Source organism: Podarcis vaucheri (genome assembly GCF_965113315.1).
Source record: "Podarcis vaucheri genome assembly, chromosome: 12".
Taxonomy (NCBI): Eukaryota; Metazoa; Chordata; class Lepidosauria; order Squamata; family Lacertidae; genus Podarcis; species Podarcis vaucheri.
The window spans coordinates 11883596-11911449 of NC_138750.1; the positions used below are offsets into that span (position 1 = coordinate 11883596).

The following is a 27854-nucleotide window of genomic DNA, read 5'->3' on the forward strand; positions in this document are numbered from 1 at the left end:
TGCATTTTCTGATGCCCATTTTCTACACAACAGATGCTCTTAGCTCATTTATTATGCAAAGTGAATTAATTCAGAGACAATTTCTCAACTGTGAAAGGGTAATGATATATATGGAAAAACGTTGCATTGGAAGAACAAAAGTAGAAACCAGATAAGGAACTCATTGTTCAAAAGGAGAGTCCTGTAAAAAGAAAATAGGGAAGAGAATGCCACACAATACATTTACCCTTTCGAGAAGTATTACACGTAATAGTTTGCAGTGCTCCAAGTAAAAAGAATAGTCCACAATTTACTTTTTCTACACTCCAACATTACAGCGGTAATGAGCGGCTAGGAAATATAACATTCCATTCCAGAGGCACGGCACAGCTTTCTTATCAACAAACAACAGTTAGATTGATTTGCTTCACCATATTTCATGTCCTCAGTGTTCTTCCAAGGACAGGCATAATGAAACTCCACATGAGAATGAATGGTAAAATAAATATTTAAAAAAATATGTATTACTCAAATAGAACGAAAGAACAAAGGAAGAAAACACCTGGGATGCGATAAAGGGAATGCACTCCAAGTGATTCTTAGCAAAGGCAAATAGAAGGAGAACAGTGAGGTGGAACTTACATTCTCATATTGCTGGTCTTGTTGATAATTACAGATTTCCCAGTCTGATCCACATTGTGATCCATGCCAAAGTACGCTGCCACTCTGTGCACTAGCATTCGCTGATATGACGACATCTGGGGGAACTTTTTATAATGATTACTGGAACAAAACGTCAAAGGGCTCAATATGATGCAGCCTCTGACATGATGGAACAATAGCAGTCCACTTTTTAAAAACAAAACCCCAGCAGCAACCACCCATGATCTTTCAAAACATTAGTTAACGGGCAATTGTCAGATCTGGTATGCCTAGTCTGTTATTTTCATTAGTCTCTTTAACAATAACTCTTCCAGTCATCCATCCCAATATTCTGCATGTGTCAAGTCTGTATTTAAAATATAAATATGCAAAATGTTTTCAGTTATTGCTTTTTATGAGCAAAACAACCTGCATTATCTTATAGCTTTATTAAAATTGTTGAAGGGAAGAAACTGAATTGTTTAGTGTGATACTGGGTCGTGTTTTGCCCAAACAGGCAGGTAGGTATATTCTGACTAACATCAAACAGACAATTGCATCAAACAATCTCTTTTTATTTCAAATAGCTTATGCAAACTCCTTTGAAATTAATGGTAACTGTACATCAGAAATAATTTGAGCAGTAGAGCTCAGAAATAAATATATAGCAGTAATTATTTAGTTGTATCCCGTTCTTGCTCCAAATGGTTCTGGTAGGTATATGTGAAGTTATCTCCTTTGTCTTAATTTCACCCCTGCAGGGTGAGAATGCCCAAACTTTGCATTGGAACGGAGGAGCATTTTGAACCTTAGTCTCCAAAAAGTCTGTAGGTCTGGAGCAATTGCTGCCTCCATCCTTAGCTCTGAAAACATAGGACTGTCTGGGGGCATTTGCCAATGAAACCACCACAACACAATTAAGAATCCATACTAAAGACGTTTATCTAATTCCTTAGGGATGAATAATTACTAAAGACATTCGTTTTGTTAAAACCTTTGTATTTTCATATTGTAATAATATTGCTCAAAACAAAAGTCTATGAGTGCCTGGTATAGTAGACAAGAGCCAGCAAACAAGAAATCAATACTGAAAATTAACTTACCTGTTGTCACTGATAAAATCAATAATTTCCTGTTCCAGTTTTAACAGTATCATTCTATCCCTGTTAAGAAAATAATAAGAAAATCACTACTCAGGGGGTTTTTTTTTGGAGGGAAGGGCGCAGAGGACTACAACTGCTGAAATAATTTCGATGTCTCTTTGCTCTGTCCCTTTACAACAAACCCAAATACTTGTTTATGACATGTAAAGATATCACAGTTCACATCCTGATGGCAGCAGGCTGATAATCCTGGTGCCTTCCAGGAACTTTTGGAGTATAACCCCGTTATGTCTGACCATTGGCTATGGTGGTGGTGACTGATGGGTTGGGAGCCCAGCTTTGTGAGTGGCTCATGGTGGCCACCCATGTTGTAACAGAACCCCTGACATATCATAGTTTCCCAATACCTCTTCTGCAGGAGTCCATAAAGGTAAAGGGACCCCTGACATTAGGTCCAGTCGTGGCCGACTCTGAGGTTGCAGTGCTCATCTCGCTTTACTGGCTGAGGGAGCCAGCATACAGCTTCTGGGTCATGTGGCCAGCATGACTAAGCCACTTCTGGAGAACCAGAGCAGTGCACAGAAACACCGTTTACCTTCCCGCCAGAGTGGTACCTATTTATCTACTTGCACTTTGACGTGCTTTCAAACTGCTAGGTTGGCAGGAGCAGGGACCGAGCAATGGGTGCTCACCCCGTCGCAGGGATTCAAACCGCCGACCTTCTGATTGGCAAGTCCTAGGCTCAGTGGTTTAACCCACAGCGCCACCTGCGTCAGGAGTCCATAGAACAATGCTAATACACTTTCTCCTTATGTGCATAGTCCTTTGCACCCAAGCCCTCATTATTTTGATTCTGAAATAATGTATTACAGCCGGGGTGGGGTGGGGGGCTAGTCTATGGCCCTCCAAATCACTACTCACATAATCACTGGCCACGGCCCATGCTGACACCGATAGGAATTATAGTTCAGCAATATCTAGAGGGATTATCCATGGGATAATGATAAAGATAATGATAATGATAATAATAGTGATGTTTTGATAATTGTCAGAAAATGAGAACTAGATATTGTTTTCTAATCTTTCTTGGATTGGAAATTGCAATCTGCATCAAATCAGAAGCCATCAAAATTATTTATTCATCATTATGATATACTATAAAAATGTATAGTAATATAAGAATAATAGGACTATTAATAGAGCACTGTATTTTTTGCTCCATAGGGCGCACCTAGTTTTTAGGGGGGGAAATAAAGAAAAATAAATTTATTTCCTCCCCCCCACCCCCAAAGAGCAAAGAAGCCAAGACAGCGAGTGGGATCCATTCCGCTGGCTGTCTTGGCTTCCTCTTTAGCCACGCGCAACCTCTCCAGCCGGGAGAGGCTGCGCGCGGCTTTGGCGGAAGCCAAGACAGCGAGCAGGATGGATCCCGATCACTGTCTTGGCTGTCTTGGCTTCGTTTTTAGGCGCGGGGCTGGGGCGGGGGAAGCCCGAGCTTCCCTCGACCCCAGCCCGCAGAACAGGTCCAGGAGCGGTGGCAAGATTGCGCACAACCTTGCCGTCACTCCCAAAGCTTGCAGGGCTGGGGGTGGGGGAAGCCCGAGCTTGCCCCGACCCCAGCCCACAGAACAGGCAGCTATCCGCAAGCCTTCCGAGCGCAGCGGGAACTCCTGCTGCGCTCTGAAGGCTTGCAGATAGCTGCCTGAAGCCCAGGGAGCGCAGTGAGAGTTTGTGCTGCGCTCCCCGGGCTTCAGGCTTCAGGCTGCTATCCGTAAGCCTGCTATCCGCAGCGGGAACTCCTGCTGCGCTCCGAAGGCTTGCGGATAGCTGCCTGAAGCCTGGAGAGCGAGAGAGGTTGGTGCGCACCGACCCCTCTCGCTCTCCCGGCTTCAGCGAAAGCCTGCATTCGCTCCATAGGACGCACACACTTTTCCCCTTCATTTTTGGAGGGGGGAAAGTGCATCCTATAGAGCGAAAAATACGGTAAATAGTAGTTACAGAGTTGTTGTTGTTTTAACTTTGATCATATATTAAAGTAAGGCAGATTGTCTTTTCTTTGGATGTAGAGTCATATGATATAAGATTTCCTAACTCACTGGAGTTCTACAGGACTGTGATATCTGGGGTTGGGGCAGGACATTTTACTCTTCCAAACAAAAAGAGGAGCTTTAAATGCAGGGATACCTGATTACCTATGTCAGTGGTTCTCCATAAGACTGATGTGTAAGAGTGTCTAAGGTGTAGCAGTTAAGAAACTGAAAATGTTCACAGGACCTAGTCTTCATTGCAGCCCCCGGCCCCACCAAGGGAACAGATTAGTATATTCTTTTTCAAGAGCTGGTACCAGACTGAAGCATGATTAACCATTTGCTATGCCAAGCCGTAGTTCAGTACATGAACTTGTTTTCACTTCCCCCACCCCAACCCCAAAATCCTTAATCATCTTGTGTGACCACAAGGAGACTGAAAGCATTTACTTCTCAACAAATCAGTTTGTCATCATGTCCAAAATAGGAAGTGTTGGGTAGAAATGGTTGTTGCTTTAGGTTTTACCTATGATTTGACCAAACAGGAAACAAATGCTGTACTGAGGGTGGGGTGTGTGGTGCATGTGCCCAAGACTCATTCCTGTAGCACTAAACCAGAGTTTAGTTTTATGACAAAACACAGACAGCATAAGGCTAGTCAGTATTTCTGCTTATCCTGGGATCTGAAGCAACTACCGTATTTTCCGCTCTATAAGACGCACCAGACCACAAGACGCACCTAGTTTTTGGAGGAGGAAAACAAGAAAAAATATATTCTGAATCTCAGAAGCCAGAACAGCAAGAGGGATCGCTGCGCAGTGAAAGCAACAATCCCTCTTGCTGTTCTGGCTTCTGGGATAGCTGTGCAGCCTGCATTCGCTCCATAAGACGCACACACATTTCCCCTTACTTTTGGGGAGGGAAAAAGGGAGTCTTATAGACCAAAAAATACGGTATTTTAAGCTGGGCTCCTCCTTATTGGGTATCTGTATTCGAAACCTCTCTGCCAGTCCCCACCAGGTCTCTGAATCCTAACTCCACCAAACACATAAGCCTTGCATAATTCTGTGTGGGTTTTTTTTTTTTTTACTTGACTCCCCTTATCACTAGCCATTTATGTTTACTGGGCATTAGCCTTACATTGTCAAAAATGTGTGATTACATGATCACAGATGGTTGTGATAGATGTTGATTTTGGCTAACTAACGACAGAGCATCGACGAGCTGCCATGAAAGTGCCCACATCACATCTTGCAATATGTCTATATTTGAGAAACACTGACATAGATGGCTGCGGGTTTTTAGAGGCTGTGTTGCATGTCTCGGAAGAGAGGTGTGTGGATGGACGTGGCTAACTCCCTGAGAAAGGAATTAAACTATGGGGAAAGGGAAAGCTTATGGAGTACTTATAGGGGTTTATGCTAAAAATCAATACGCTTTCATAGCAGCATAGGTATTATTTTCCACACCATGACCACTCTAGGACGAACACCACATTGCTCCCAATTGCTAAGTTCTCAAGCCACACACAAAAAAGGGCTACTTACCTGGGATTATTCTTTAATGTGTTAACCAGAAATTCGTGCAAATCTATGCCTGTTGAGTCTGTGTATTCTTGGCTGCAGTCTGAAAAAACATACATTACTAATAGTTTCATTTTTTTAAAGGTTAAAAAAAATTAAAGCCATTGTATGGAGGAAAGTTTTCTCCTTCTCCAGCTGTCTGAAAGAATACCTAACACATGCAGGCTGTGACTTGCATCAGGAAAAAATACCCCACAGAACAGTAGGAGGGTACCCGTACTTTATGTTCACTGTACCAACAGCTACAAGCACCAAGGACAAGTGGATATTAATTTAAAGTGCTGTGCTTTAGAATAATGCAAGGGATGTATAGATCCACTTAAAGCCTTTCCAACTATTTGAACTGTTAATATTGTGCATATGTGTGTGTGAAATACCAGGCAAGTTTTGGACATAATTAGTTTTGTTTGGGCAACCATGGGTGAGATAGAAAATCAAAACAGGTGTGAAAGACAAAATGGCAAATCAGAACCACTTTGGGGATTTGATTGGACACAATGTGGGATGTTTCCCCTGACCATTTTATAAATGTGTTCATCTAGAACTGTACTGAATTTCACTTTGAGCAAAATTTCAGTGTGAATGTGGAGGCTTCTACTCAAGGAACTGAATTTTGAAGAAACAGAAGTCTTTTAAAAAGATTAGCACATTTCTCTGAGGGATATTGCACATCCCCAAATACCCAAAGACAGCAGGGTGGTTTTTTTAAATATTTTGTCCAGCTTCAGCCAGACTGATTCATTTTACTGCATTCACCGATGAAGTGTAACCCTTTTGACAATCCATAAAGCACCCATTATAAGGTCACATGATGCATTTAAACGTCATTACACTGGCAAAGTGCCTTGCAGACTGCATTCCAAACCACTTGTTGCATGGTATCAATAGAATGATATTGGATATGAATAAGAATCTGCATCGTGCAACACTGGGAAGCAGTGACATGTCTGAATGTGTAGATAGCAATGAAGTGCACTTTTTAAAATATATATGCACAATGGATTTCGAACGTTGTCCATAGAGATGAGAACAAAACTTCATTCAAAAAAACCTATTGTAAATAAGCTGGGAAGATTGGATAACCACAAATAAACCAGCCATCTGTTGATAATCTTGCACATTTCATGCGTGACATTTAAAATGCGGCAGGCAATTTAATTGTCTATTAACTCATATTTAAGACTTAAGTCGATTTCTGAACAAAATATAAAAAAGACAAGGGCTCTGTTAGCAACAAGTTTCTGTGCTTGGACCTCACTCAACACATATGGAAGACTCTGCAAGAGCAGTGATAACTTCCCCTCCATACAGCAACTCTGGTTATTTGCACAGATAGAAATCTCTGCAGTTGCAAAAGCTCCCACTCTTCCCCTTTCTACTTATTGGGAAGAACTCATTGTAGGCACCTGCCCTTCCACCCAACTGCTGATAATGATCATGGATCCGAGTCATCATGAAAATGTGGACATTGGCTTTAGAGTGTAGTGTGCCGCTAACAACAAATTGTATGGCATGGCATGTGTTAGCAAAATTGGGTAGCTATTCTTACATCCATTTTCATGCAGTATTTTTAGTGGGCTCCTTGCAATCACATACAATAATTGTGTACATGCACCACATACAAACACACACTGAATGAAAGCTGCCCCTATATGGTTTGGTTGTGGTTACTTTTTCTCTACAGTGAAGTAGGGGAGGGAGCTATTGCCCAAACCCAAGGTCCAACACTGATCTCATTCCAGGGACATGGGGTGGGAGTGGGGGAAAGAGGCGAGTGAACAAGTGTACTGTCCTCCCCAAAGCAGAATAATTAATCCTCCCTCTTAATGCAGACACTGATTCAAATTTGAAGTTAGCAGAATGTGTGACCCTCCAGTCTGAACAGAGACCACTGGCCACATATTAGGACCAGCAGAGTTCTTCACAGTTCCCTTGCTTTGCAGTTCCAGCCAGCAAGTCAAACCAGAGTGTTTAATGAAGCCCCCTGGATTGGCTTTGCATTTGAGTTTGTGGATCAGAAACTGTGCAGGCTCGTTAGATAATATAGACATACTGCATATATTCTACAAACAATGCATAAACAAATACATACACGACAATCCCACAGACGTATACAGAATATCAAATATATAAGCAACAAAAACAAGCAAATACATTCTTGCATTCAAGAACATCTTCATACGTGACTATGATAGATGACTGAATAACGACTTAAATATTTTTGTTCACCTTTTGATAACATTCTTATCTTGGGTTTTTCACTGTTTCTATCTTTCTCTTTGTTTTTATTCTTTTCTTTTTCTTTCTCAGAGTCATCTTTACTAGATTTATCCTCTTCTTGTAGGCTGGGGAAACTTGAAAGCTGCAGTTGTATTGATTCCTGTTGAAAAAAATATAATAATTTAGGGCCAGATTCAGGAAACTTGGCTTCCAAAATGCATTATGAAGTGCATGCTTAGAAAAGCTGAAGCCAAACTGTCTTCTGTGAACTTAATATTAGGAAAAAAATATTGTACTCTTAGGGACAAATTTTGCTTCCCGGTATTTATTTTGCCTCCTGCTACTTATATAGTTTATGTCGTTTATATACCTCAGAGGATTAGGATTTAATTCTGAATATATCCTAACTTATTTGCTTCAGATTAATTATAATTTCCTTGAAGCAGATCCCACTGGACTCAGTGGGAAGCACTTTTAAGTAAAAGTGCCTAAGGAAAAGTACTCAGGAATGAGGGGGTTACAACTAAAATCTTAAGGATCAAAAGCTTAGGTATAAAATACGTTCCACTGGTATCAAGCTAATGTCTTTCAAAGCAAATGGACCGAGGACTGAGGCACCTAAGACCTAAGCACACTTAATTTATTTCTGTTTAAAATTGATATAAGGAAATTGGTGACACCTACTTAGAATTAAGAAGCTAGAACTTGCTGCTGGTCAAGTGCAGCAGTTAAGTCTGGATATTAGATTACAAATAACTCAGATGTCCACACCTTCTATAAATATATGTATTACTGATGGGGTCCCAATAATGTTAACATTAATCTCATATTGCTAGATCCATCAACTAGCACATTAAAATATATCTGAATGAGTTCTATCCAATGGCAGTCCTACCTGGAGTAGACCCATTGAAATGGACCTAGGTTAGTCATGTTCATTAATTTCAATGGGTCCAGTTTGAGTAGGACCAGCATTCAATATAACCCAAAGTGTAGTTCTTAGGGAATATGTTCTAAAATGTGAATGGTGGCAGGGGGAGGTTAACTGTTTATGAACCCAATACAGTAGACAATTATGAAATCACTGGAGCTTAAGTGGACATAACTTTATGTTAACTTACGGTCCATGACTCTGAAGGTATAGTGAATTGAACTGAAGATTATTGGGGAGAAATACACAGTGAAAATGCATGGTTTATAGTTAGTAGCTCTGTCTGATTTTGCGGTAAACTCCCTGCAAGTAATCTGGCAAGCTGATAAAAGTGCAATTGTGTTGTTCAATTAAGGGAAACAATTAGAATTTCTTCTGCTATGTACACTCTATTATCCTGAAGTCAAAATGATAGTTATAGTGCACTTGCATTTTTACAGGGGATGGAAAGGAAGACAGACTTTACATATAGTCTAAAACAGACATGTAAGCATACAGCATATATACTTTGTGCCATACATATAACATACCATTTCTACATATTCATTGCATTTGAAATAAACACACACAGAAGTGCTGCAGAGTCGTGAAAACAATCTATTGTTTTTTCTTATATTCACTTTTTATTGATATTTTTACTCAATAGTAAAATTACAACGTTGATAAGTACATTCATACAGGAAAAGTTTAGCGAACAACAGGAGATGTTCAGTTTGCAATAATACACTGATAAACCAATATCATAACATTAGAGGCAACATTCCTTTAAAGTAAGGACAAAGTGTGCGATCAGATAAGCTTTCATGATCAAGTAATACAGGTAACAAGATTTTTTTTCCTACACAGGAAAATCAAGGCAAATTTTTAAATATAATACAAACATTAGGTTTGTAGTACAATCTGTAGTACTGGCAATGTACCATACATTCTCTGATAATTTAGACCCTGTGCTTTGTAAACAGCTAAAATAAACTAACAAAGAAAAAAAAATCCAAATTAACTTAGAGAAAAAGAGAGAGAAAGAAAGAAACAATTTCCATTGGCCCAACCCTTCCAGTATCCGTCAGTCAGCTCAAAAAGGAGAGCACAGCTCTAACTTTCCTAGTGCAAAGGTAATCATTATAAAGTTTTAAATCAAGTATACTTCCCATCGAATCATAAAAAGCCAATAATCCTTAAAGAGGAGACTTTGGTGGCAGAAAGTATTTTAATCCCTGCATTCTTTACATTATACTCAAATCATTCTCCCTAGTACTGGACGAAACAGTGGCAGGAACCAGAAGAAATGTGAATCCCAACCTTGTTCTGCCTTGCATTGTAGGCAGTTTAGGCTGAAATCCTAAATATACACTTAATCTAGAAGTGACATCGAACTCGATGGGATTTAGTTTTGAGTAGGCATGCATAGGATTGCACCATGAGAAGAGGTATCTAGTTTTTACCTCCAAACCTGCTAGCCTCTGAAGTGTATAAAATTCCTTTTCTTTTTTTTTGCAGAGTACATCAGTAACTACCATGCAACATTGAATATACTGCAATATATTTATATTCTCCTCCTTTCAGGTTCCATTTAAAACGATAGAAAACACAAATAAAATGCAGAACAAAAGCCATACATTTCTTATATGCAAGTTGAGTCAATGTGTCATAGTATTGTTTCCCCCCCTCAAAATATTTACCCACAACTCATAAAATAATCTATCTAGTGTCCTACTGCATAAACTGTCATTGTAGAGCAGCGAGAAAGTACAAAAACCCCACAGCGCAATAAGATATGGGGTGGTGGGTTTTTTGGTCTTTCAAAAAAATAAAACCCTCCGTAGTAAAGAGTCCAAAGAGGAGAGTATGATTTGTTTCATTTCAAGTTAGTAGCGGAAAGTCTTAGAAAGTACACTTAAATGTGAGAATTATTTTGTGCTAACGAAAGTTCATCTTTCGTTTTCTGTCTCCTCTCCCTCTCTATGGCTGATCTCATTCTTCAAATAATGTCTGAGTCTTCAAGTAAGAAATACTGGCAAGAAGCTTACTTTTTGGGTTTATGTTCTTGATAAATTTGCTTTTATAAGCAGACAATGTAAGCTTTTCTTTCTTTTTCGTTTCTTTTTTGCAGTAAGTGTAGAAGAAAGGTTTTGCAAAATTCTAAAGTCTCTTAGATCAAATTTTCCTGATTTGATCCATATATTTGTTTCTTTGGAATAAATGGTATACAACACCAATACAGACTAAATCAAACACATGCTTTGCAGTTGGAAAAGTGGCACCAAGAATCAGAAGAATGAACCATATAGAATACAATGCACTGTCTTTTAGATCATTCTGACTTAAAAGTGTCAAGAATTTGGATGTTACTATGAAATAGGTTCCGGGGAACTGATACATGGACTTTGCATGACTTAGATGCCAGAGTGAACTCAGAACTATGTCTGGTGTAGTCTTACAAGAGATAGCCTTAGAGAAAATAACAATTCTATCTTTTTTAATTTTTTAAAAAATAATTAATCTGAATTCTTTTGAATTCTTTTCCATTTGTTGAAATTTTCAGGGGGTCTGGAAAAAAAAGAGAGCAAATAACACCCTGTGACATACTGTAGAGCTACTCATTTATTTCAAAATAAGTACACGCTAAAAACCAGACAACTTCTAAAATAATAATTATAAAGTATGCTCTTGTGAAAGGTGATTTTGGTTTCCCAAAATCAGTAAATGCAGTTAAAGCCCAAATATGCCATCATGCACATGAAAAGTTAACCATGCAGTTAATGGCTTGGTCTTAGATACCTGGTTGTCATTCTCTGTTTCCAGACGAGGGCATGATTCTTCGCAGACAGCGAGACTTCGGACCAGTTTACCCTTCCCTCCTGACTGAAATATAGAAGAATAAGGAAATCACTTTTGAATACCAGTGTGTGTGTGTGTGTGTGTGTGTGTGTGTGTGTACTAGCCTTCCTCACTGTGTTTCAAAAAATAAAAAGTAAAGAGATAGACCTCAAAGTAGGGAAAATTTTGTTTCACGGACATGGGGTTCTGCGTTGCTGGGATGGCATGAGGTAGAACACAGATATAGTGAAGGTTGCAAATAATGTAATCCCTATGCATAATTTAATATAAAATGGAAGTTCCCAGCAAAATGCAGGTATTCAAATGAAAAAGGATCTTAAGCATTTACACTGTATAAAGTAAATAGCTAATAACTCAAGGAAGTCCACTAACCTTATTGTAACTAACTATTGCACAAATGAATAAAATAGGAATACGCTTTCATAATATATACGTGGATCTTTCCACCCCCAGCTAGTTTATCCTGACTCCGAGAAAGTAGTCAAAATCTCTACCTTGAGTCTCTTTTTCTGCTGGTTCTGGTTAGCACCTCGTTTCTGCAAACAGCAAGTGACAAATTATGCATGTCTATGGGTGGAAAATATGCATAACAGGAATAGCAGCAAGTTCATTAAATCATTCATGAAGTACCAGTTTCATGTGGTGATTGTCAGGTAACTTGGTAACTTGTGGACCTTAAAATGACTCCTTAAGGAGCCTTAGCATTAATATCACTGGTGGTAACTAGCCACAATCATTTCCATTTTTATATGCACATAAAAGCATTATTTTTACAACGTACGTCTACAGAAACCCTCTGAAACCCCTTTGTTTTCATCTCTCCTTGAGAATTCAAATCAGTGTGGCATTCTACTGTTGCTGTTGTTTTTTAAAAAAATATTTTTTTTTCATAGCAATCTGAAGCCAGAGACAATAGGCACTGCAAAAGTTCTATCTATACACAGTGGTGCTGATAACTATTTTCTTCTTCCTCCTTTCCACTATCATAAGTGTTTCCCAATGGATTTCTCACAATATAAGCAGTTTCCTCTTTTTTGCATAGCTAGGAACTGATCTGATATGCATTTATTTGTGTTCATACAACGCAACAATTTTAATGACGAATGCAGTTAACAGAAATACAGATCTTCCAGAATTGAAAGGGGAAATCTAAGACATGCCATACCTACTCAAAATGGGTGCGGAGAAGGTCTTTAAAAATTAAAGAATGACAAAATTGCTTTTTAAAAGTCCAGTAGTTTAACGGAAAAGTCGCTTTTTGTTCTTACCTGGTCTGATTTGCCATTTTCATCTTTTTCATCTACCTCTGAGTTAAGGATGCAATTCTCTTGTTGGGAGATGGCTGAGTCTTGCTCGCTTCCAGTTTCTTCTGTTTTACCTTGCTCAGACATTCTCCCAGGTAGAAATTAATAGAACAAGATTTGATGACCTGAAAGGTCAAGACATTAAAAAACAAAACAGGAGGTGATATTTGCCATCTGATTCCCACGAGAGATATTTTTATTTCCTCCATGATGAACTAACAAAGCACAGCAAGGAACTCAAGAATTAGGGCAATGCAATTCAGCAGACGGCAATGGACTGAAGTATTCTAGGTGAACGTTGAATTGTGTAAAAGCTAACAAGTAGAACAGCTTGCTTTCAAGTACTCATTGTGGCAGAAAATACGGACGTGAAATTCCTCCCCCTACCCTTTTTGTCCCACAGCTAGGGATGTGGGATGGAAGTGAATTCTTTTACCACGTAGGTGATGGACCAAATAAACGATAACCTATGCGTGCTTTTCTGTTGGGGAGGCGTCAAGCAGACCAGACCTTCCGCTAGACTGTCAATCGCTTTTGGGAAAATGGAAAAAAAAAACCTAATCCACACCTCTACCCGTCAGTCATTCCCCCCTGTGTACACACAACAAGGTTATAAGCACTCTCTACAAGAAAGGGAGAAACTAAGCCCTGGATGAAGAGGAACTCAACATAAACATTAATTCTAAATTTGGCAATAAAACCCCCATTGTCACCATTTCAAGCCCTCAAATTGACAGCTCCATTATAAAAAATCACGAGCCTCCTCCAAACTCCATGTCACTCTCCAGCACAGTAAAAATCCTCCTGGAAGCCCTTGCCAGGGAAGCTCTGATGAAGATATCTTAACTGCATTGGTCTCAGCTCACATTAGTGTGCTGCACAGGAGCTCAATACGGCTTTTCAAAGTTAAAGCCTATTATTATTTCCCCTCTTCCTCCCTATGAAATACCCCCTCAGCTCCGAACACCTCCGCTACTGATCAGTTGTCAGATGTATCTCATGAATAATTTAGCACTTTTTGTTCTTCTCCTAAACCCCCCCCCCAAATTTGCCTGTTTTGTTTTACTTTTTGGAGAGAGAAATCTTAAGAAGAAAATTAAGTGTGGAAGAGAAGAGGAGTTATTTCAAAACAGGTTTTCAGTATTTGCCCTTCTCACAATTTAATAACGGTTATTAGATAAAACGAGTCTTCATCTTGTTTCTTTCGCAGGTTGCAATTAACACTGAATAGATCTTTGTAATGCCGCCTTTCTTTGTTTATTTCAAAAGGAAAATACAATGTGCATTGAGGGTTGTTTTTTTAAAAAATAAAGAAAATCGGAAAACTGGGTATACATTTATCCTGGCTGCATTTACTTTGTCAAGTTTAACAGAAAGATCACAAAGGGTCTTGTTCCATAATTAAATTTTCAAGGGGAACATGATTTGTGAAAAGAATTGGGGCTTTGAACAATGAATGTTTTGTTTTTGTTTTTTAATCCCCTTCCCCCCCAAAAACACTTACAATATATTTTGTTTCTTTATATGTGAACACTGGGGCAAAAGTTGCATGATTTAGAGAGGAGGTTGGTAACAATCAAATAAACCCATTCTTTATCTAGGCTATTGTGTTATACTGTCATATTATTACATTTTCTTTTCTCGGAACACACACACTTTCCCCTACAGCTGATCTGTTTATTTGCAGAGCATTCATATCTGAAATGAAGCCGTTCTTTCTCATAAATTCAAATATAACTCCATATGTTACCTGAATCTTAACCATTATCCCTGTTGCTTGGTATGCACTCCAGAGATGTACACGTAAAGCAACATGCTCACAGACCTGATGTGGCTGTATGGGCATGGCACAAATCCACAGAAATTATACCTCCTTCTGCCAATGGGTACGTAACAAAAAGAAGCTGTTTACCTTCAGTGCTGTGTTAATTCTTGAGGCTTTTCTATCAGTTGCTGTTGCTGCTCCTCACTGGTTAAATCCACACAAGTGATCAATGACAATGTGAGTCCCATGACCCCATTTAACAGTTCAGAGTGCCAATCTCCATGCTGTTCCTTTAAAGAGTTTGACAGATCATCGTCATCAACCTGGTGGGGAGGGGGAGGGAAGACAAAAAGTAAATACCAATAATAATAGATATAATCATGGTAGGGTTTTAAAAGATAAAATAGAGACCAGATTTCTAACACTAATGACCAGCTTCAAGCAAATCAGTTTCACAGCTTGATCCGGCTCCACCTGTCTCAAAAAACTGTGAGCTTCTCCTCTAATGAAGGCTAGAGCCGGCTGTTCAAGTCATAACAGCTCCTACGCACGGAGCTAAAATTAACAATTGCATATTATGTGCCGAAGATTACTCACTTCAGTTTTAACCTTTTTAGTGAATTCTAGCACTTTGCATTTTAAAAAAGGCTCATCTTTGCCTCAGTGGAAACCAATATTGTCACGAAAGAAAAAATAATAGTGTCTCTGCTGTAACTAAAGCTTCAATTTTCAGAATTAATACCCTTCCTTTTCTGTTCTTTCCTAAAGTGACCTCAGCAGCAGGTATAAACGAGCTGATTGTAATAAGATAGAGCCATTAAAAATGGCTAAGAGAGAGTTAACAATTCTGAGCAATGGAAATTAGGGGAAAGTCAGAAGAAGTGGGATGTGAAGAAGGGGGAGATTGCTTAGGGAGGGAGACAGAAGGCACAGTTGCTTCAAAAATGCATTACACTATGTTTATACCGAATGTTGCTACCAGATGGGCATTTGGTTAAAAAGAAAAGTGAGAGGTTAACAGGAAAATAGAAACATTTACAAAGTACTTAAATATCATGGCTGCCTTTTCAAGAGCTGGATTTGGCAACTGACTGAAAATCTGACAACCCAACCACTTAAACCTTCATTAAATCTTTAGGAAAAGAGATGTCACGAACCAGGTAATACTAATGCACAGCAGTTCCTAGAAAGGGATTAAATTGTGAACAGTGGCAACAACTGTAAGATGCACCAGTTCTGTTGTCCAAAGAAAGCGCAAAAAAATTTCAATAACTGTTACAAAGTAGAGTTTTTACTTCCCCCCCAATCCATATTCTAATCTCTTATTATGCTGAGAGCTTCTCAGACAAATTGCCATGTTTCTCTCACCTCTTCTGTTTTATATGCAACAACAGTATAAATGTTATCTACTCCCTCCTTGGCTGAAACTTATTAGTAGCAATACAGTAATTGTTCTCGAAGGGGAAAAAAACCTTAATGTTGAAGCAATGGGAGTGGCTGCAGCACCTTGAGAACAAACCAATTACAGATTAACTCATCACTGCTTATCCTTTCTCACTAAAAAAAACACACAAAAAACCACCCTACCAAATAGTAAGAAAATGAACTGGAAACCAGCTCCAAAAAAAAATATAAATAAATAAATAAAATCCGCATTGTGCTTCCCTGATTTTATGACAAGAGGCAGAGAAAAATAATTGCAAAAAGCACAATCCATCAACAGACTTCCATGCTGGACCAGAATAAGGAGTGTTTGTTCAAGAGCCGTTTAATAAACCAATCCAAGATTCAAAGGTCTTTGTAAAAGTGCTAGTGCCTCCTTATAAATTCACAAAGACATTACAAGCTGTTGATTGTTTGCTGCTGATGGCGCCAAATAAAACAATTCTGTTTTGCTTAAAAGAAGTATAATAAAACGTTAGGACTGAATGAGTGTCGAGCCATTCATTGGACTGTAGAAACCCAGAGGACACTGCCTTATAACCAGAAAGATACCTTGACTTGTTCTAAAGCATATAAAATATTGGAGAAGAAGGAAACATTCTATTTTGGCATTCCACAGATCCATGTCAGTGACAACACACGGAAGTGGTGCATCAGGTAAAAATATTACTAAGTCTGGATACCTGCACATGTTTTGTTTTGTTTTTTAAAGATAAGGCTTTATTAAGATTTTCAGGGCCCAGTTTTCAAAATACGATGAACCCTGTTACCTAAAACAGCAATGATACACATGTATTTCATGATGGGGAAACATGCACTGCTGATACGAACTGCAACTCAACCTGCATTTAAATGCTTTGATTATGCAAGAAACAGATTCCTCAATGAGTTTCCAAAATATACACTGTTTCATGTGAAAATAATATGTTATTTCCACTGTGGCTATATGAAACATACATTCACAAACTGCTTGTAAAATCTGTTTTAAGTGAACTAGCTTCTTTGACCATCCATAAACTCAAAGCTTAATCTTGTGCCCTCTCCAAATAGTTAGGTTATCAAGCAGCAAATACAGAGTTATTCCCCATTTTGTAAGGATCAACATGCCATCCTTCAACACTTCTATTTCCATGATATCCTATCCCTAGTGCTGCAACGTGTCACTTTCTCTAGCTAAGAATTTGCTTCTACTTGTGCCCCAGGAGCTATAGGTGGGATGGGATCAAACCTCTCATGAGTTTTGGTGCTTTCAATCCCAACCAACCATGCAGAATGATCAAATCCATCTTTACCTGGGAGTAAGTCCCACTGTGTTTATTCCCAAGTGGTGCATACAAACATCAGATTGTACCTCAGTTGGAACTAAACTCTGTTAAAATCAATAGGGCTTGCTTCCAAATAACGAATTTAAGATCAGTACATTGAGTTGCAATTTTAAAAATGACATAAGCGGGCATGCCTGCCCAAAAATCAGTTTAAGTGCCATTGAATTTTGTAGATATAGCTTTGAAGGCAATTCACACAAGCCTTTTAAAAAATGTGGTAAAGTTATTTATAGCTTACTTTTCAGATAATTTTGCCATAGTGATTTGGTTTAGTGAATCTGGATTAATGTTCAGTTATTTGCAACCTACCAACTTTTCCCCCTTTAACACTCAGATCTAATCTATCTTCCAAAACCACACCATTACACCCATCTGCCTTTGTACCTCACTGAATAGAGTTTCAATGGGTCACAAATCATCATCATCATCAATTCGTTGTTGCTTCTTCTTGATCCCCCTTCACCATAGTGCACCAGGGTGAGTTACAACAATATAAAAATAAAATATTCATATCAGTTAAAATAATATAAATAATCTCCACATTTATTTTAACAATCCTGATTTCCCCAGCACTAAGCTCATTAGGGTATAAATCACTGATTTAAATCACCAAGCAAAAAGGCCAATTTAAATAATTGATTTAAATAAAAAAATCCATTTATTATTTAGATTCTTACTAAGTAAAAGTGCAGACTAATTGCTTGCTATAAACCTAAAACACATTTATTTAAAGTTTAAAAGTGCATTTATACAGCTTCAGAAAGTACACTACAAATTTGCTAAATGCTTATCATTATGTTTACAAATTTTGAAATAAATATATACAAAATACTGCTTAGTTTTAAAGCAATCCTTCAAACTCCTGCTGAAGGCTGGCTGAGGGGAGCTAGAATGAGGCATATCTGCACCTCTATTGGTGGTGAGGTACTCTGCCAACAGTATAACCCATTCATCCCAATGGCCACTGGTAGACCCACAGAAAGCTTGATAGGCACAGGTCTACTTCTAGTGGTTTTCCTACAGGTGACATGGACCACAATATTCCAATGGATCTATCTATCTGGGGTGGCCTTGAATCCAAAATTTCCTTAATAACCCCCAACATCTTCTGTCCTGGCCACAGCAAACTTGGGAAGTAGTAAATCATCCACAAATTGTGGATGTGCCACAATACTTTACCCTCTTTCCTGGGAGTACATCTCATTGAGTTCAATGGGGCTTACTTTTGAGTAGACATGCATAGAATTGCGCTAGTAATGCTAATGATAATGTCAAGCTCCATTAGAATTACCCATATTCATGCCATGTATAAAGCAAATAATAATGATTGAATTTTTATTAAATAATGTTTTTGTCATACAACTGCCCTGTCTTGCCTTACCTCAGAAAACAGGTAAATTATCTCAACTAGGGTTATTAGACATTAATGGGAAGACTACTTGTCTCCATAAGATGGAACATAACTGTGTTGTCTAGGTTCAGGTAGTTCAGAGTGACAGCTGTAGGGACTTGCCTCCATAAGCAAATAATAATAATAATAATTTTATAATTTTATTATTTATACCCAGCCCATTTGACTGGGTTTTCCTAGCCACTCTGGGTGACTTACAACATATATAAAAACAAATAAACTGAACAAATGAACTACAGCCGTACCTTGGAAGTCAAATGGAATCCATTCCGGAAGTCCATTTGACTTCCTAGGTGCGGCTTCTGATTGGTTGCAGGAGCATCCTGCAGCCAATCGGAAGCCACAGAAGCAGCACCAGATGTTTGGCTTCTGAAAATCATTCGAAACCCGGAAGAATCACTTCTGGTTTTCGACCTTTCAGGAGCCGAAATATTCGAGTTTACAGGCGTTCAGCTTCCAAGGTTCCACTGTATTGTGCAATATGATAATTTACAAATATATTGTCCCCACAGTTCTTTCTTTAAAAAAGAAAAGTTCACTATAAGATAGGGCTGTCATAAGTCCGGGAATTCTTGGACACATCCTCTTCTGGGGGGGGGGGGTCTACATGCCCATTGGGGGAGGGATTTTACATGTTAAAGCAAATGTCCGGGAAAGACAGTTACACTTAGCCACCTTTCCAAGTGCAATGTGTGCAGGGCAGCTGTGCCCAGTGGTGCAGAAGAGGAGTTTGGATTTGATATCCCGCTTTATCACTACCCTAAGGAGTCTCAAAGCGGCTAACATTCTCCTTTCCCTTCCTCCCCCACAGCAAACACTCTGTGAGGTGAGTGGGGCTGAGAGACTTCAGAGAAGTGTGACTAGCCCAAGGTCACCCAGCAGCTGCATGTGGAGGAGCGGGGACACGAACCCAGTTCACCAGATTACGAGTCTACCGCTCTTAACCACCCCACCCAGCAGGGCCTGACAAGCAGCAAATGAGAAAGTTCTCCTGTAGGCTATTTTGGATTGGGGGCGGTTTTGCCCTGTGAGCTACCCACCCTCGTGTTAGATCCTTCACTGAGCAATTCGGATCACTAGTTGGCAGGGCTGGAAAGGAATTTTCTCTCTCAAACCTTGGTTGGGTTGTTGTAGTTTTGCCTTCTCCCCAAGGAACATTTATGGCTTCCTTAGGTGGAATAATGTTGTCTATGTATAAGTGCACTGGGCAGGATTAACACAGTGAAGTGGGAAGCCCATAAGGGGTCTAAGGGAGGATTGGCCATGACATGTCCCAAGCTCAGGCTGGGTTCTCTGGCTGGCTGGACTCCTCACCCTGGTTGCCCAGTGAAACTTTGGAAGCTTGGCTTCCACCATGATAGGGCTTAGAACTGGGCGACTCCTATGAAATGGGTATGATGCAGTCCAGCCACAGTTGAGCACATTTCACCAGCAAGGGGTGGGTGGATTGATAAACTGATCCTGGCCATGCTGCCATGCCAACCCTTACCCCTGCCTACTGCAGTCAATAAAGTTTTGGCCTGATTACATCCCAACATCTGGTTGTTTGCTGCTGCTCTGGGTTGCATAATATGCCTGCTGGGGCAAGGAAATGGCAAATGATTAAATAGAAAACACCCTTCAAATTCAATTGATTGAATTTGAATCCTGCCTCTCCATCAGTGATCTTCCACCTGTGAATCCAGACTGATATGGTGCCATGCCCAGGCAGCAGAAATGATATGTCTAAAGTAGTTCTTGCTCAAAAGGTGACTCAAACAAGTGAGCCCAAAAGAAGAAAACATAAAGACACCTCAGGGTCACCAGTATATTGTGAGGTATGATTCCACGTATGTCAGCTACATAGATCAAAGAAAACCCATACACCTAATTCAGCTGAAAGAATCACCCAAACAGTGGCCTCATTTGGGTGTAATGCTACACTATGATTTGCCATAACACAAATTAACCTCAGGCTCATCAGCAACCAGCTCACCTCTCCTCCAGCACCGCCAGCAGCTTATCCTTCATTCTGAACCTGGACAAACTGTTTTAGAGTCTTGGCTTGGACTGAAACAAGACAGCTTTAAAGCATGGCTCACAAAGTTGCTTTGTTCCTCTAAACTTTATTTGAAATTAAACACATCTTAGGATTCAGACATAATGATGAATGGCATTTAATTTAAAACAGTCACAGCTGGACCAAAGAAGAGGGGAGAGGAAAGTGCACAATTTAGTGCTAAACCACAGTTTAGTGTTATCAGCGGTACTTTGTCTCAGTTGCTAGTGTTTGGGGTAAAGGTTCTGGTTAGATATGAAGTTTCATTATACAGAAAGCCCGCAACTTATGCATGGGTTACATTCCAGGCATTGTGTCTAAACCCAAAATCACGTACAGTGGTACCTCAGGTTACAGACGCTTCAGGTTACAGACACTTCAGGTTACAGACTCCGCTAACCCAGAAATAGTACCTCTGGTTAAGAACTTTGCTTCAGGATGAGAACAGAGATAGTGCAGCGGCAGCGGGAGGCCGCATTAGCTAAAGTGGTACCTCAGGTTAAGAACAGTTTCAGGTTAGGAATGGACCTCCAGAACGAATTAAATTCTTAACCCGAGGTACCACTGTATAGTCAAAACACACTGAGCCAAATCCCTTTTCCCCAGACACTCATCCCCTTTCCGTCCCCTTTTTAATTTATTTCTTTTTTTAAAGAAACCAAGCGTGTATAGCTGAATGTGCACAAGTTAAATGTGTGCAAGCTTCAGGCTTACCGTATATGCCATTCACTCTACAAGTTTGAGATATATCGATATACTGCTAATCGTACATGAGTCGCGGAAGGGAGCCTGCTATTTCCAAGTTTCTGTACTTTGAACTTTATACATATACAGGCTATATTACCTCACAATACAACATAAAGTATTATCCGCATTTTAATACATTATGCCGTGCAACCTAATAGATATTCTTTATTGCACACAAAACTCCTCCCAACCATTGTCCTTTAAATATTTAATCTGCCAATCCTATTAGCAAATTCTCCTGTCATTGACTTTTATAACTGAAGGCAGCCCTGTTTAGGGAAGTTTTTAATCTTTAATGCTGTATTGTGTTTTTAATATTCGATTGGGAGCCGCCTAGAGTGGCTGGGGAAACCCAGCCAGATGGGAGGGGTATAAATAATAAGTTGTTGTTGTTGATTTCAGCCTTGGAACACAATCAGTATGTTCAGATATACACTATAGTCTTATTTTGGTCATGTTGCTTGCATATAAAGGCTGAACATTTCAACAGTTTGCCATGGCTTGGAGAGCAAAGTCTAAAGCAGGGAGACTCCTCTGTTCATACAGATTCTCTTGAGTGATTCAGAATCCTGGGAAAGTGGGGCTCTATAATATGCAGGGAGCCTCTAAGAATAAGAAGCAGCTCCCCACTTCAGACTTCGAACAATGACTTGCGGGTACGGAAAAGCAGAGTGATGTCGTGAAGGAAGGGTGCAGAGCTTAGCAAGCCCATCTCCATTCACTCTGCTTGCTTGCATGCCCAAACAGAACTAATATTTGTTAGGTATGTCTAACCCAACACAGTGAAAGAAGATTGCTTTCGTCAAAAAAGACAGTTGCACAAGCCGGTGTGGCTCCCAACAAGTTTGAGTAGATGCTTTATCAGGGGAAATGATTTTATGCTACAGTGGTACCTCAGGTTAAGAACTTAATTCGTTCCGGAGGTCCGTTCTTAACCTGAAACTGTTCTTAACCTGAAGCACCACTTTAGCTAATGGGGCCTCCCACTGCCACTGCACCGCCGCCGCGCGATTTCTGTTCTCATCCTGAAGCAAAGTTCTTAACCTGAGGTACTATTTCTGGGTTAGCAGAGTCTGTAACCTGAAGCGTCTGTAACCAGAGGCACCACTGTATTTATATATATAAAAAACTGCTTGGGTCTACCCTTTGATATGAAGCACAGCAGAGCTCAAGGTTTGGTTGGTAAGGTGTGGAACTATAACATAGCCACTGCAAGTAAAGAGATACTCTTTCTACTAGTTCAGCAGTGGTTTGCAGATGGTTCCTCAGCCAACTGAAGAACCAAGCCCAATACACACCCAAAGAGACAAGAGTGGAAAGAATCAAAGGCAGTTGCTTGAAAAACTACACTCACTTTCCCCATTTGAATCTTCTGCTTGAACTTTGCTTTGATAAGTTTACTTCCCTTCCATTTGCATTATTTTGCTGGAATTAATTTATACAAATATTTTAAATGTCGCAAAATCACTCTTTCACCATTCAAATTATATTACTATACCAGCTGGACTAGATACCAATGTATTTCCAAACCCAATTCAAAGTGCTGGTTTTGACCTTTAAAACTCTAACCAGCCGGGCCCAAGCCATTAATTAGACCACTCATACCCACTCATATCCAGCCTGCACTTTAAGATCCTCTTCAGAGAATCCCATGGTATTTTCACCCCCTAGGTTGGTGGAGGGGGTGGCCATAGATCCTTCTCTATGGTGGCCCTATTGCATTAGAATTTCCTTCTGCTGGGCCCAAACCAAAGCTCTGTGCTGCAGGCTCTCAGAAGACCCTAAGGCTAATTTGTCATCTTTCCTTCCAGGTATGATGGTTGTTAGCTGGGTGACAGCCTGTCTCAATTATATTCCTTCTGGTTCTGTATTTATTTTTTTAGTCAAAAGTTGATTTGCAGTATTCTAAAGTTTCAAATTTTGGACTGTTGTATACCTTTTAAAATCTTTTGTTCATTTGTAAGCCATTCTGGGCAGATAGTAACCCAGAAAAGTGGCCTAAAATAAAAAAAGTGTGTGTGTGTGTGTGTGTGTGTGTGTGTGTGTGTGTGTGTGAATGAAAATTTATTCACATCAAATACATTTAAAGAAGCTGAATTTAAAACTCATAGCGCATAGTAATTCCGTTCCATTCTTAATCCATACAATTTGCTGTAATGCGAATTAGTCTGCACCGTCAACTCATCCACTGAACAGTAAATATTCAATGATTAGGAATAAATGGCAATATATATTATATTATCAGAAATATATATTCCTGAGAGGTTTTGGGCTCCTATCCTGGGTTGAGTTTGCCTCTTTCCACTTGACACAGGCTAACAGGGATACCCTTGAATTTATAGTTTCACTCCAAAAGCCCAAGTGACAGAAAGGGATGATGTAATATGTTTCTATGGTTGCCTCCTAGTGGCCAAAAGGCAAAAGTGGTCTCTCGAAAAATAGTTGGAGCTGATTCCCATTGAGACCTGTGTTCCTGGCAACAGTTCCAAGATGGATGCCAAACTGAAAACTGTGAACCAGAAACCAATAAATAAAACCAGTTGTTGTCCATATTGCTGGTGTAGTCAACATTTATTATAGGTGCACCCACTTCTATTCAAATGCAGAGAACCTGGCAACCACCATTTCTGACATCAGTGGCCCATCGTTAAGAGTGCTGCTACTCACTGCACACCTGAATGCCTGTGATGCTCTCTGGAAGCTTCAAGTTTTGTAGGACACAATGGGAGAAGATACCACAAATGTACTACTGCTCCAGCACACAGACTGCCACCCTGCTGTTTCAAGGGCACATATGGATCCTACCCAGTGCTGTTTTTTTCTAGAAAAGGAGGTGCTGGAATTCACTATTGTCAGGGTTACTTCCAGATCCTAGCTCACAGAGGATCACGCTAGCCAGCGATCATTAAATAAAAGTCTTTATTGAGTTACAGTCTCCATTCTCGAGCTGCTGCGTGCAACCCTACGTCTTATGCTTAGATCGGCGAAGCTCCGTCTGAGTCTCCGCCCCTTGCGCACCAACTTAATATCCTAGCCCTGCTCCACCTTTTCCGCCTGACAGTTCTCCTCTGGGTCCCTCTGCCCCCCTGGGTCTCTTCCTTCCGGGATTCTTCTGACGCTGACCCCCCTGACTCTCCTGTCTCCTTGCGCCGGGCTTTAGGACCTGGCTCCCTTTCCGGGCTGCCTACTGCGCCACCTTCCTGTGCATTTGAACTTGGCGCGCGCGCCCAACCTTCCACTTTCCGTCTAACCGTCACTTCGCTCCCCGATGAAGGTGTGGCCACTCCTGACTCGTGCCCTCCCTCCTGTTGCGAGCTGCCAGCGCTTGATCCCTGGCGCTCTTCCTCTTTCCTCCTCTCTGGCGGTGACGTTGGTCCCGATCTCCAACTGCTCCCCTCTGAGTCCCCTCTGGCTCTTTCTTCCTGGGGTGTCCCCCTAGTCTCCCCCCTTGCCCTGGCCACTGGTGCTCCTTTTTGTGAATCTTCTGATTCACTGGAAAGACTCGGAGATCTCGGGTCGTCGTCATCACTCATCCTTTCTTCTGCCTCCTCCCCCTCGCTCTCTGTTTCCTCCCTTGCCCTCGCCTCTGCTCCTGAACCCCTGACAACTATGAACACTCATTCTCTTGGAATGGCAATGGCGCCCACCTGAGTGCTGCCAGGATTGAGTTCCAGCAAATTCCAGCTGGAAAAAAATAAGCCCTGATCTCACCTCCCTCTTGTGTCCCATTGCAATTGCCAAAACCCATCAGTTTTGCCAAGTTCTCACTACACTGCAAGGTAAAACATTTCTCCCCAAACCCTCAACAGGATTCCAAACCGGCATATCATTTCGGAAGTGTCTAAGCATTGGGCCAAGCTTCAGGTGTGGGCTGGAGATCATTTTAATGTTGCTGCTTAAATATATATATATATCTTCACACTCTCTTAGCTGTGTATCTAGATATCAGATAAACCTATTTATTTAAATAACCTCTGCCTGAAAGACTGCATGACTAAGAATGTTTTAAAAACTGTTCGTTAGTCATATTTCAAAATCAGAGTGAGTTTTTTTTAATTCTTCACAACAAATAAGTAATAACACAGGGAGAGCCAGAGAATCGTGATACCAGAGATGTGATGACACATCTCTGACTGCGAGATGGATTTCTTCTCTTCCAACACAAGCTTTAAAAGGTATCAATGGCTACTAGCCAGCCACAAAGACTACGCTCTACCTTCACTCAATACCAGCTGGGAATAGCAGGTGAGCAGAGCACTGTCGCATTCATGCCCTGATTGCAGGCTTCCCACAAGCATCTGTCTGGTTGGCCATTGTGAAAACATGAAGCTGGAAAAGATGGGCATTAGCTTGGTCCAGCAGGCTCTGGTTATGTTCTTATCAATAGTCAACATGCATGCAGGTGGGCATGAGGTACTGAAGAAAAAAAGAGATGTGCCAAAAATTATACAAAACTGGGACACCTTCAGATTTACTACACCAAAGTCTGTATGTTTCTGTACAGAAGGTGGTCTGTGTTTGAGATCATAGCTCAAATGCTTATTGACATATTATATTAAGCTGGGGGGAGATCATATAGTACATCTGAGCATGTTAAGAACTGTCAATTTATACACAATGTTTGAAGGTTTCAGAGGATTGCTAACAAAAATATTTGCAACTAAATTATTGAGTTAGTAATTGTTAGATATACCTTACTCAGTTTCCATAACATAAAATTTTCAATTTAAGGCAATGCAAATCCTGCAAGGTCGGTTAATTCAATAGTGTTTTCCCTTACAGTATTTTAGACAATATTCAGATGATTGCTGCAGTGCTATATTGAAACATCAAATAAGAATAGTAAGATAAATAGATTTGAGGTTCTCAGCAGGCTTCTTCCATTTGGGGCAATGTGTATGGAAATGGCTTTCCAGAGTGATATTTCGTAACATCTATTTTCATAAAGATATTTGGATAGTTAATAATACTAATTTTAAAAACAGGTTAAAAAAAATTCACTTCCCTGGAGGTGTCACCTGAGACATTAAAAATGCAAAAATATCTTCCCACTATTAAAGGATTGTTCTCATACCACTCAAACACAGTAATAAGGATACAGGTCATACATTGCCCTAGTTCATGGGCACACAATATGTAACAAATTTGCTAAGTTACCATTCCTTTCTAGAAAAGATTTGCAAGCAACTTTTACAAAACACTTAAGGGTTCGTGCTTATTTTAATTTTGTTCTAACCCATTGAAAGATGATTAGGAAATGTCAGTAAGCTTTTTTGGGTTTTTTCTCCCTTTCATTCTTTGGAATATATATATATATATATATATATATGCAGGTTTTGGTGTCTTCGGGTGTCTTCCCGTGTAAGAGTCAGGGTGTCTGGGCGACGTTTCGACGAGGTCTCACTCGTCATCTTCAGGCTGGTGCTTTCGGCTTCTTGTTACTGGAACAGAGCAGAATCTGGTGTTTGAGTTTCTATAAATACTGTTGAGGGGTGTGGTGTATAGCCTCCAACGTTCTGGGCAGAGAGGAAGTTCCTAGATTAGTGTGCCTTTTCTTCTTTTGTTCCTTAATTACTTGAGGGATATCTTGAGTGATTTCATGAGTGATATTATGAATACCACTGGGTGGGTCATTAAGTGTAGATTAGTTGCTAAAGCTTTCGTGTCTTGACCTCTTGAGCTTGTGAAGAGTTTTTCTGAGAAGATGGCTGTGCTGCATTTAGTTGTGCTCTGGCTTGGCTTCGTGTATAGGGGCGAGCTGTGATTTTGTGCCTTGTGCCAGCCAGATCTGTGTAGGGACAAAAACCGACACCAGAACCAGAGGCACACAGAACGCCGTCACCAATCAACCACACCAGACCCAAACCCAGACCCTCTCCACAGACATATTACAGACTCCATCCAGTAGCCAAACTATAGTGGCACCTCCGGATGCTGCACCCCCCTGCAATCCCTACACAGATCTGGCTGGCACAAGGCACAAAATCACAGCTCGCCCCTATACACGAAGCCAAGCCAGAGCACAACTAAATGCAGCACAGCCATCTTCTCAGAAAAACTCTTCACAAGCTCAAGAGGTCAAGACACGAAAGCTTTAGCAACTAATCTACACTTAATGACCCACCCAGTGGTATTCATAATATCACTCATGAAATCACTCAAGATATCCCTCAAGTAATTAAGGAACAAAAGAAGAAAAGGCACACTAATCTAGGAACTTCCTCTCTGCCCAGAACGTTGGAGGCTATACACCACACCCCTCAACAGTATTTATAGAAACTCAAACACCAGATTCTGCTCTGTTCCAGTAACAAGAAGCCGAAAGCACCAGCCTGAAGATGACGAGTGAGACCTCGTCGAAACGTCGCCCAGACACCCCGACTCTTACACGGGAAGACACCCGAAGACACCAAAACCTGCATTCCTGTACCCGTGAAAATCTACGAAAGCAAATATATATATATATATATATATATATATATATATATATATATATAT

The 27854-nt window shown here is 40.2% G+C and overlaps 1 protein-coding gene across 21 annotated transcripts in view; it reads right to left on the reverse strand.

Annotated features, from left to right (window-relative positions):
* The window catches only part of ARPP21 (cAMP regulated phosphoprotein 21), a 241559-nt gene that overhangs the window by 103241 nt on the left and 110464 nt on the right, over nucleotides 1-27854 (reverse strand). For 14 of the 21 annotated variants that reach the window (XM_082192791.1, XM_082192792.1, XM_082192793.1 and 11 more), the window contains exons 2-9: nucleotides 14540-14715; nucleotides 12592-12752; nucleotides 11818-11859; nucleotides 11264-11347; nucleotides 7564-7714; nucleotides 5299-5377; nucleotides 1725-1784; nucleotides 622-762 (exon numbers count right to left, since the gene is read on the reverse strand). In XM_082192791.1, coding sequence (XP_082048917.1) covers nucleotides 622-762; nucleotides 1725-1784; nucleotides 5299-5377; nucleotides 7564-7714; nucleotides 11264-11347; nucleotides 11818-11859; nucleotides 12592-12714 — 680 coding nt within the window. In that variant the 5' untranslated portion in view covers nucleotides 12715-12752; nucleotides 14540-14715. Of the gene's footprint in view, nucleotides 1-621; nucleotides 763-1724; nucleotides 1785-5298; nucleotides 5378-7563; nucleotides 7715-11263; nucleotides 11348-11817; nucleotides 11860-12591; nucleotides 12753-13063; nucleotides 13217-13340; nucleotides 13567-14377; nucleotides 14503-14539; nucleotides 14716-14803; nucleotides 14927-14989; nucleotides 15015-27854 lie in introns of those variants that run through there. The other 7 variants (XM_082192777.1, XM_082192789.1, XM_082192774.1 and 4 more) reach the window with 7 other exon arrangements.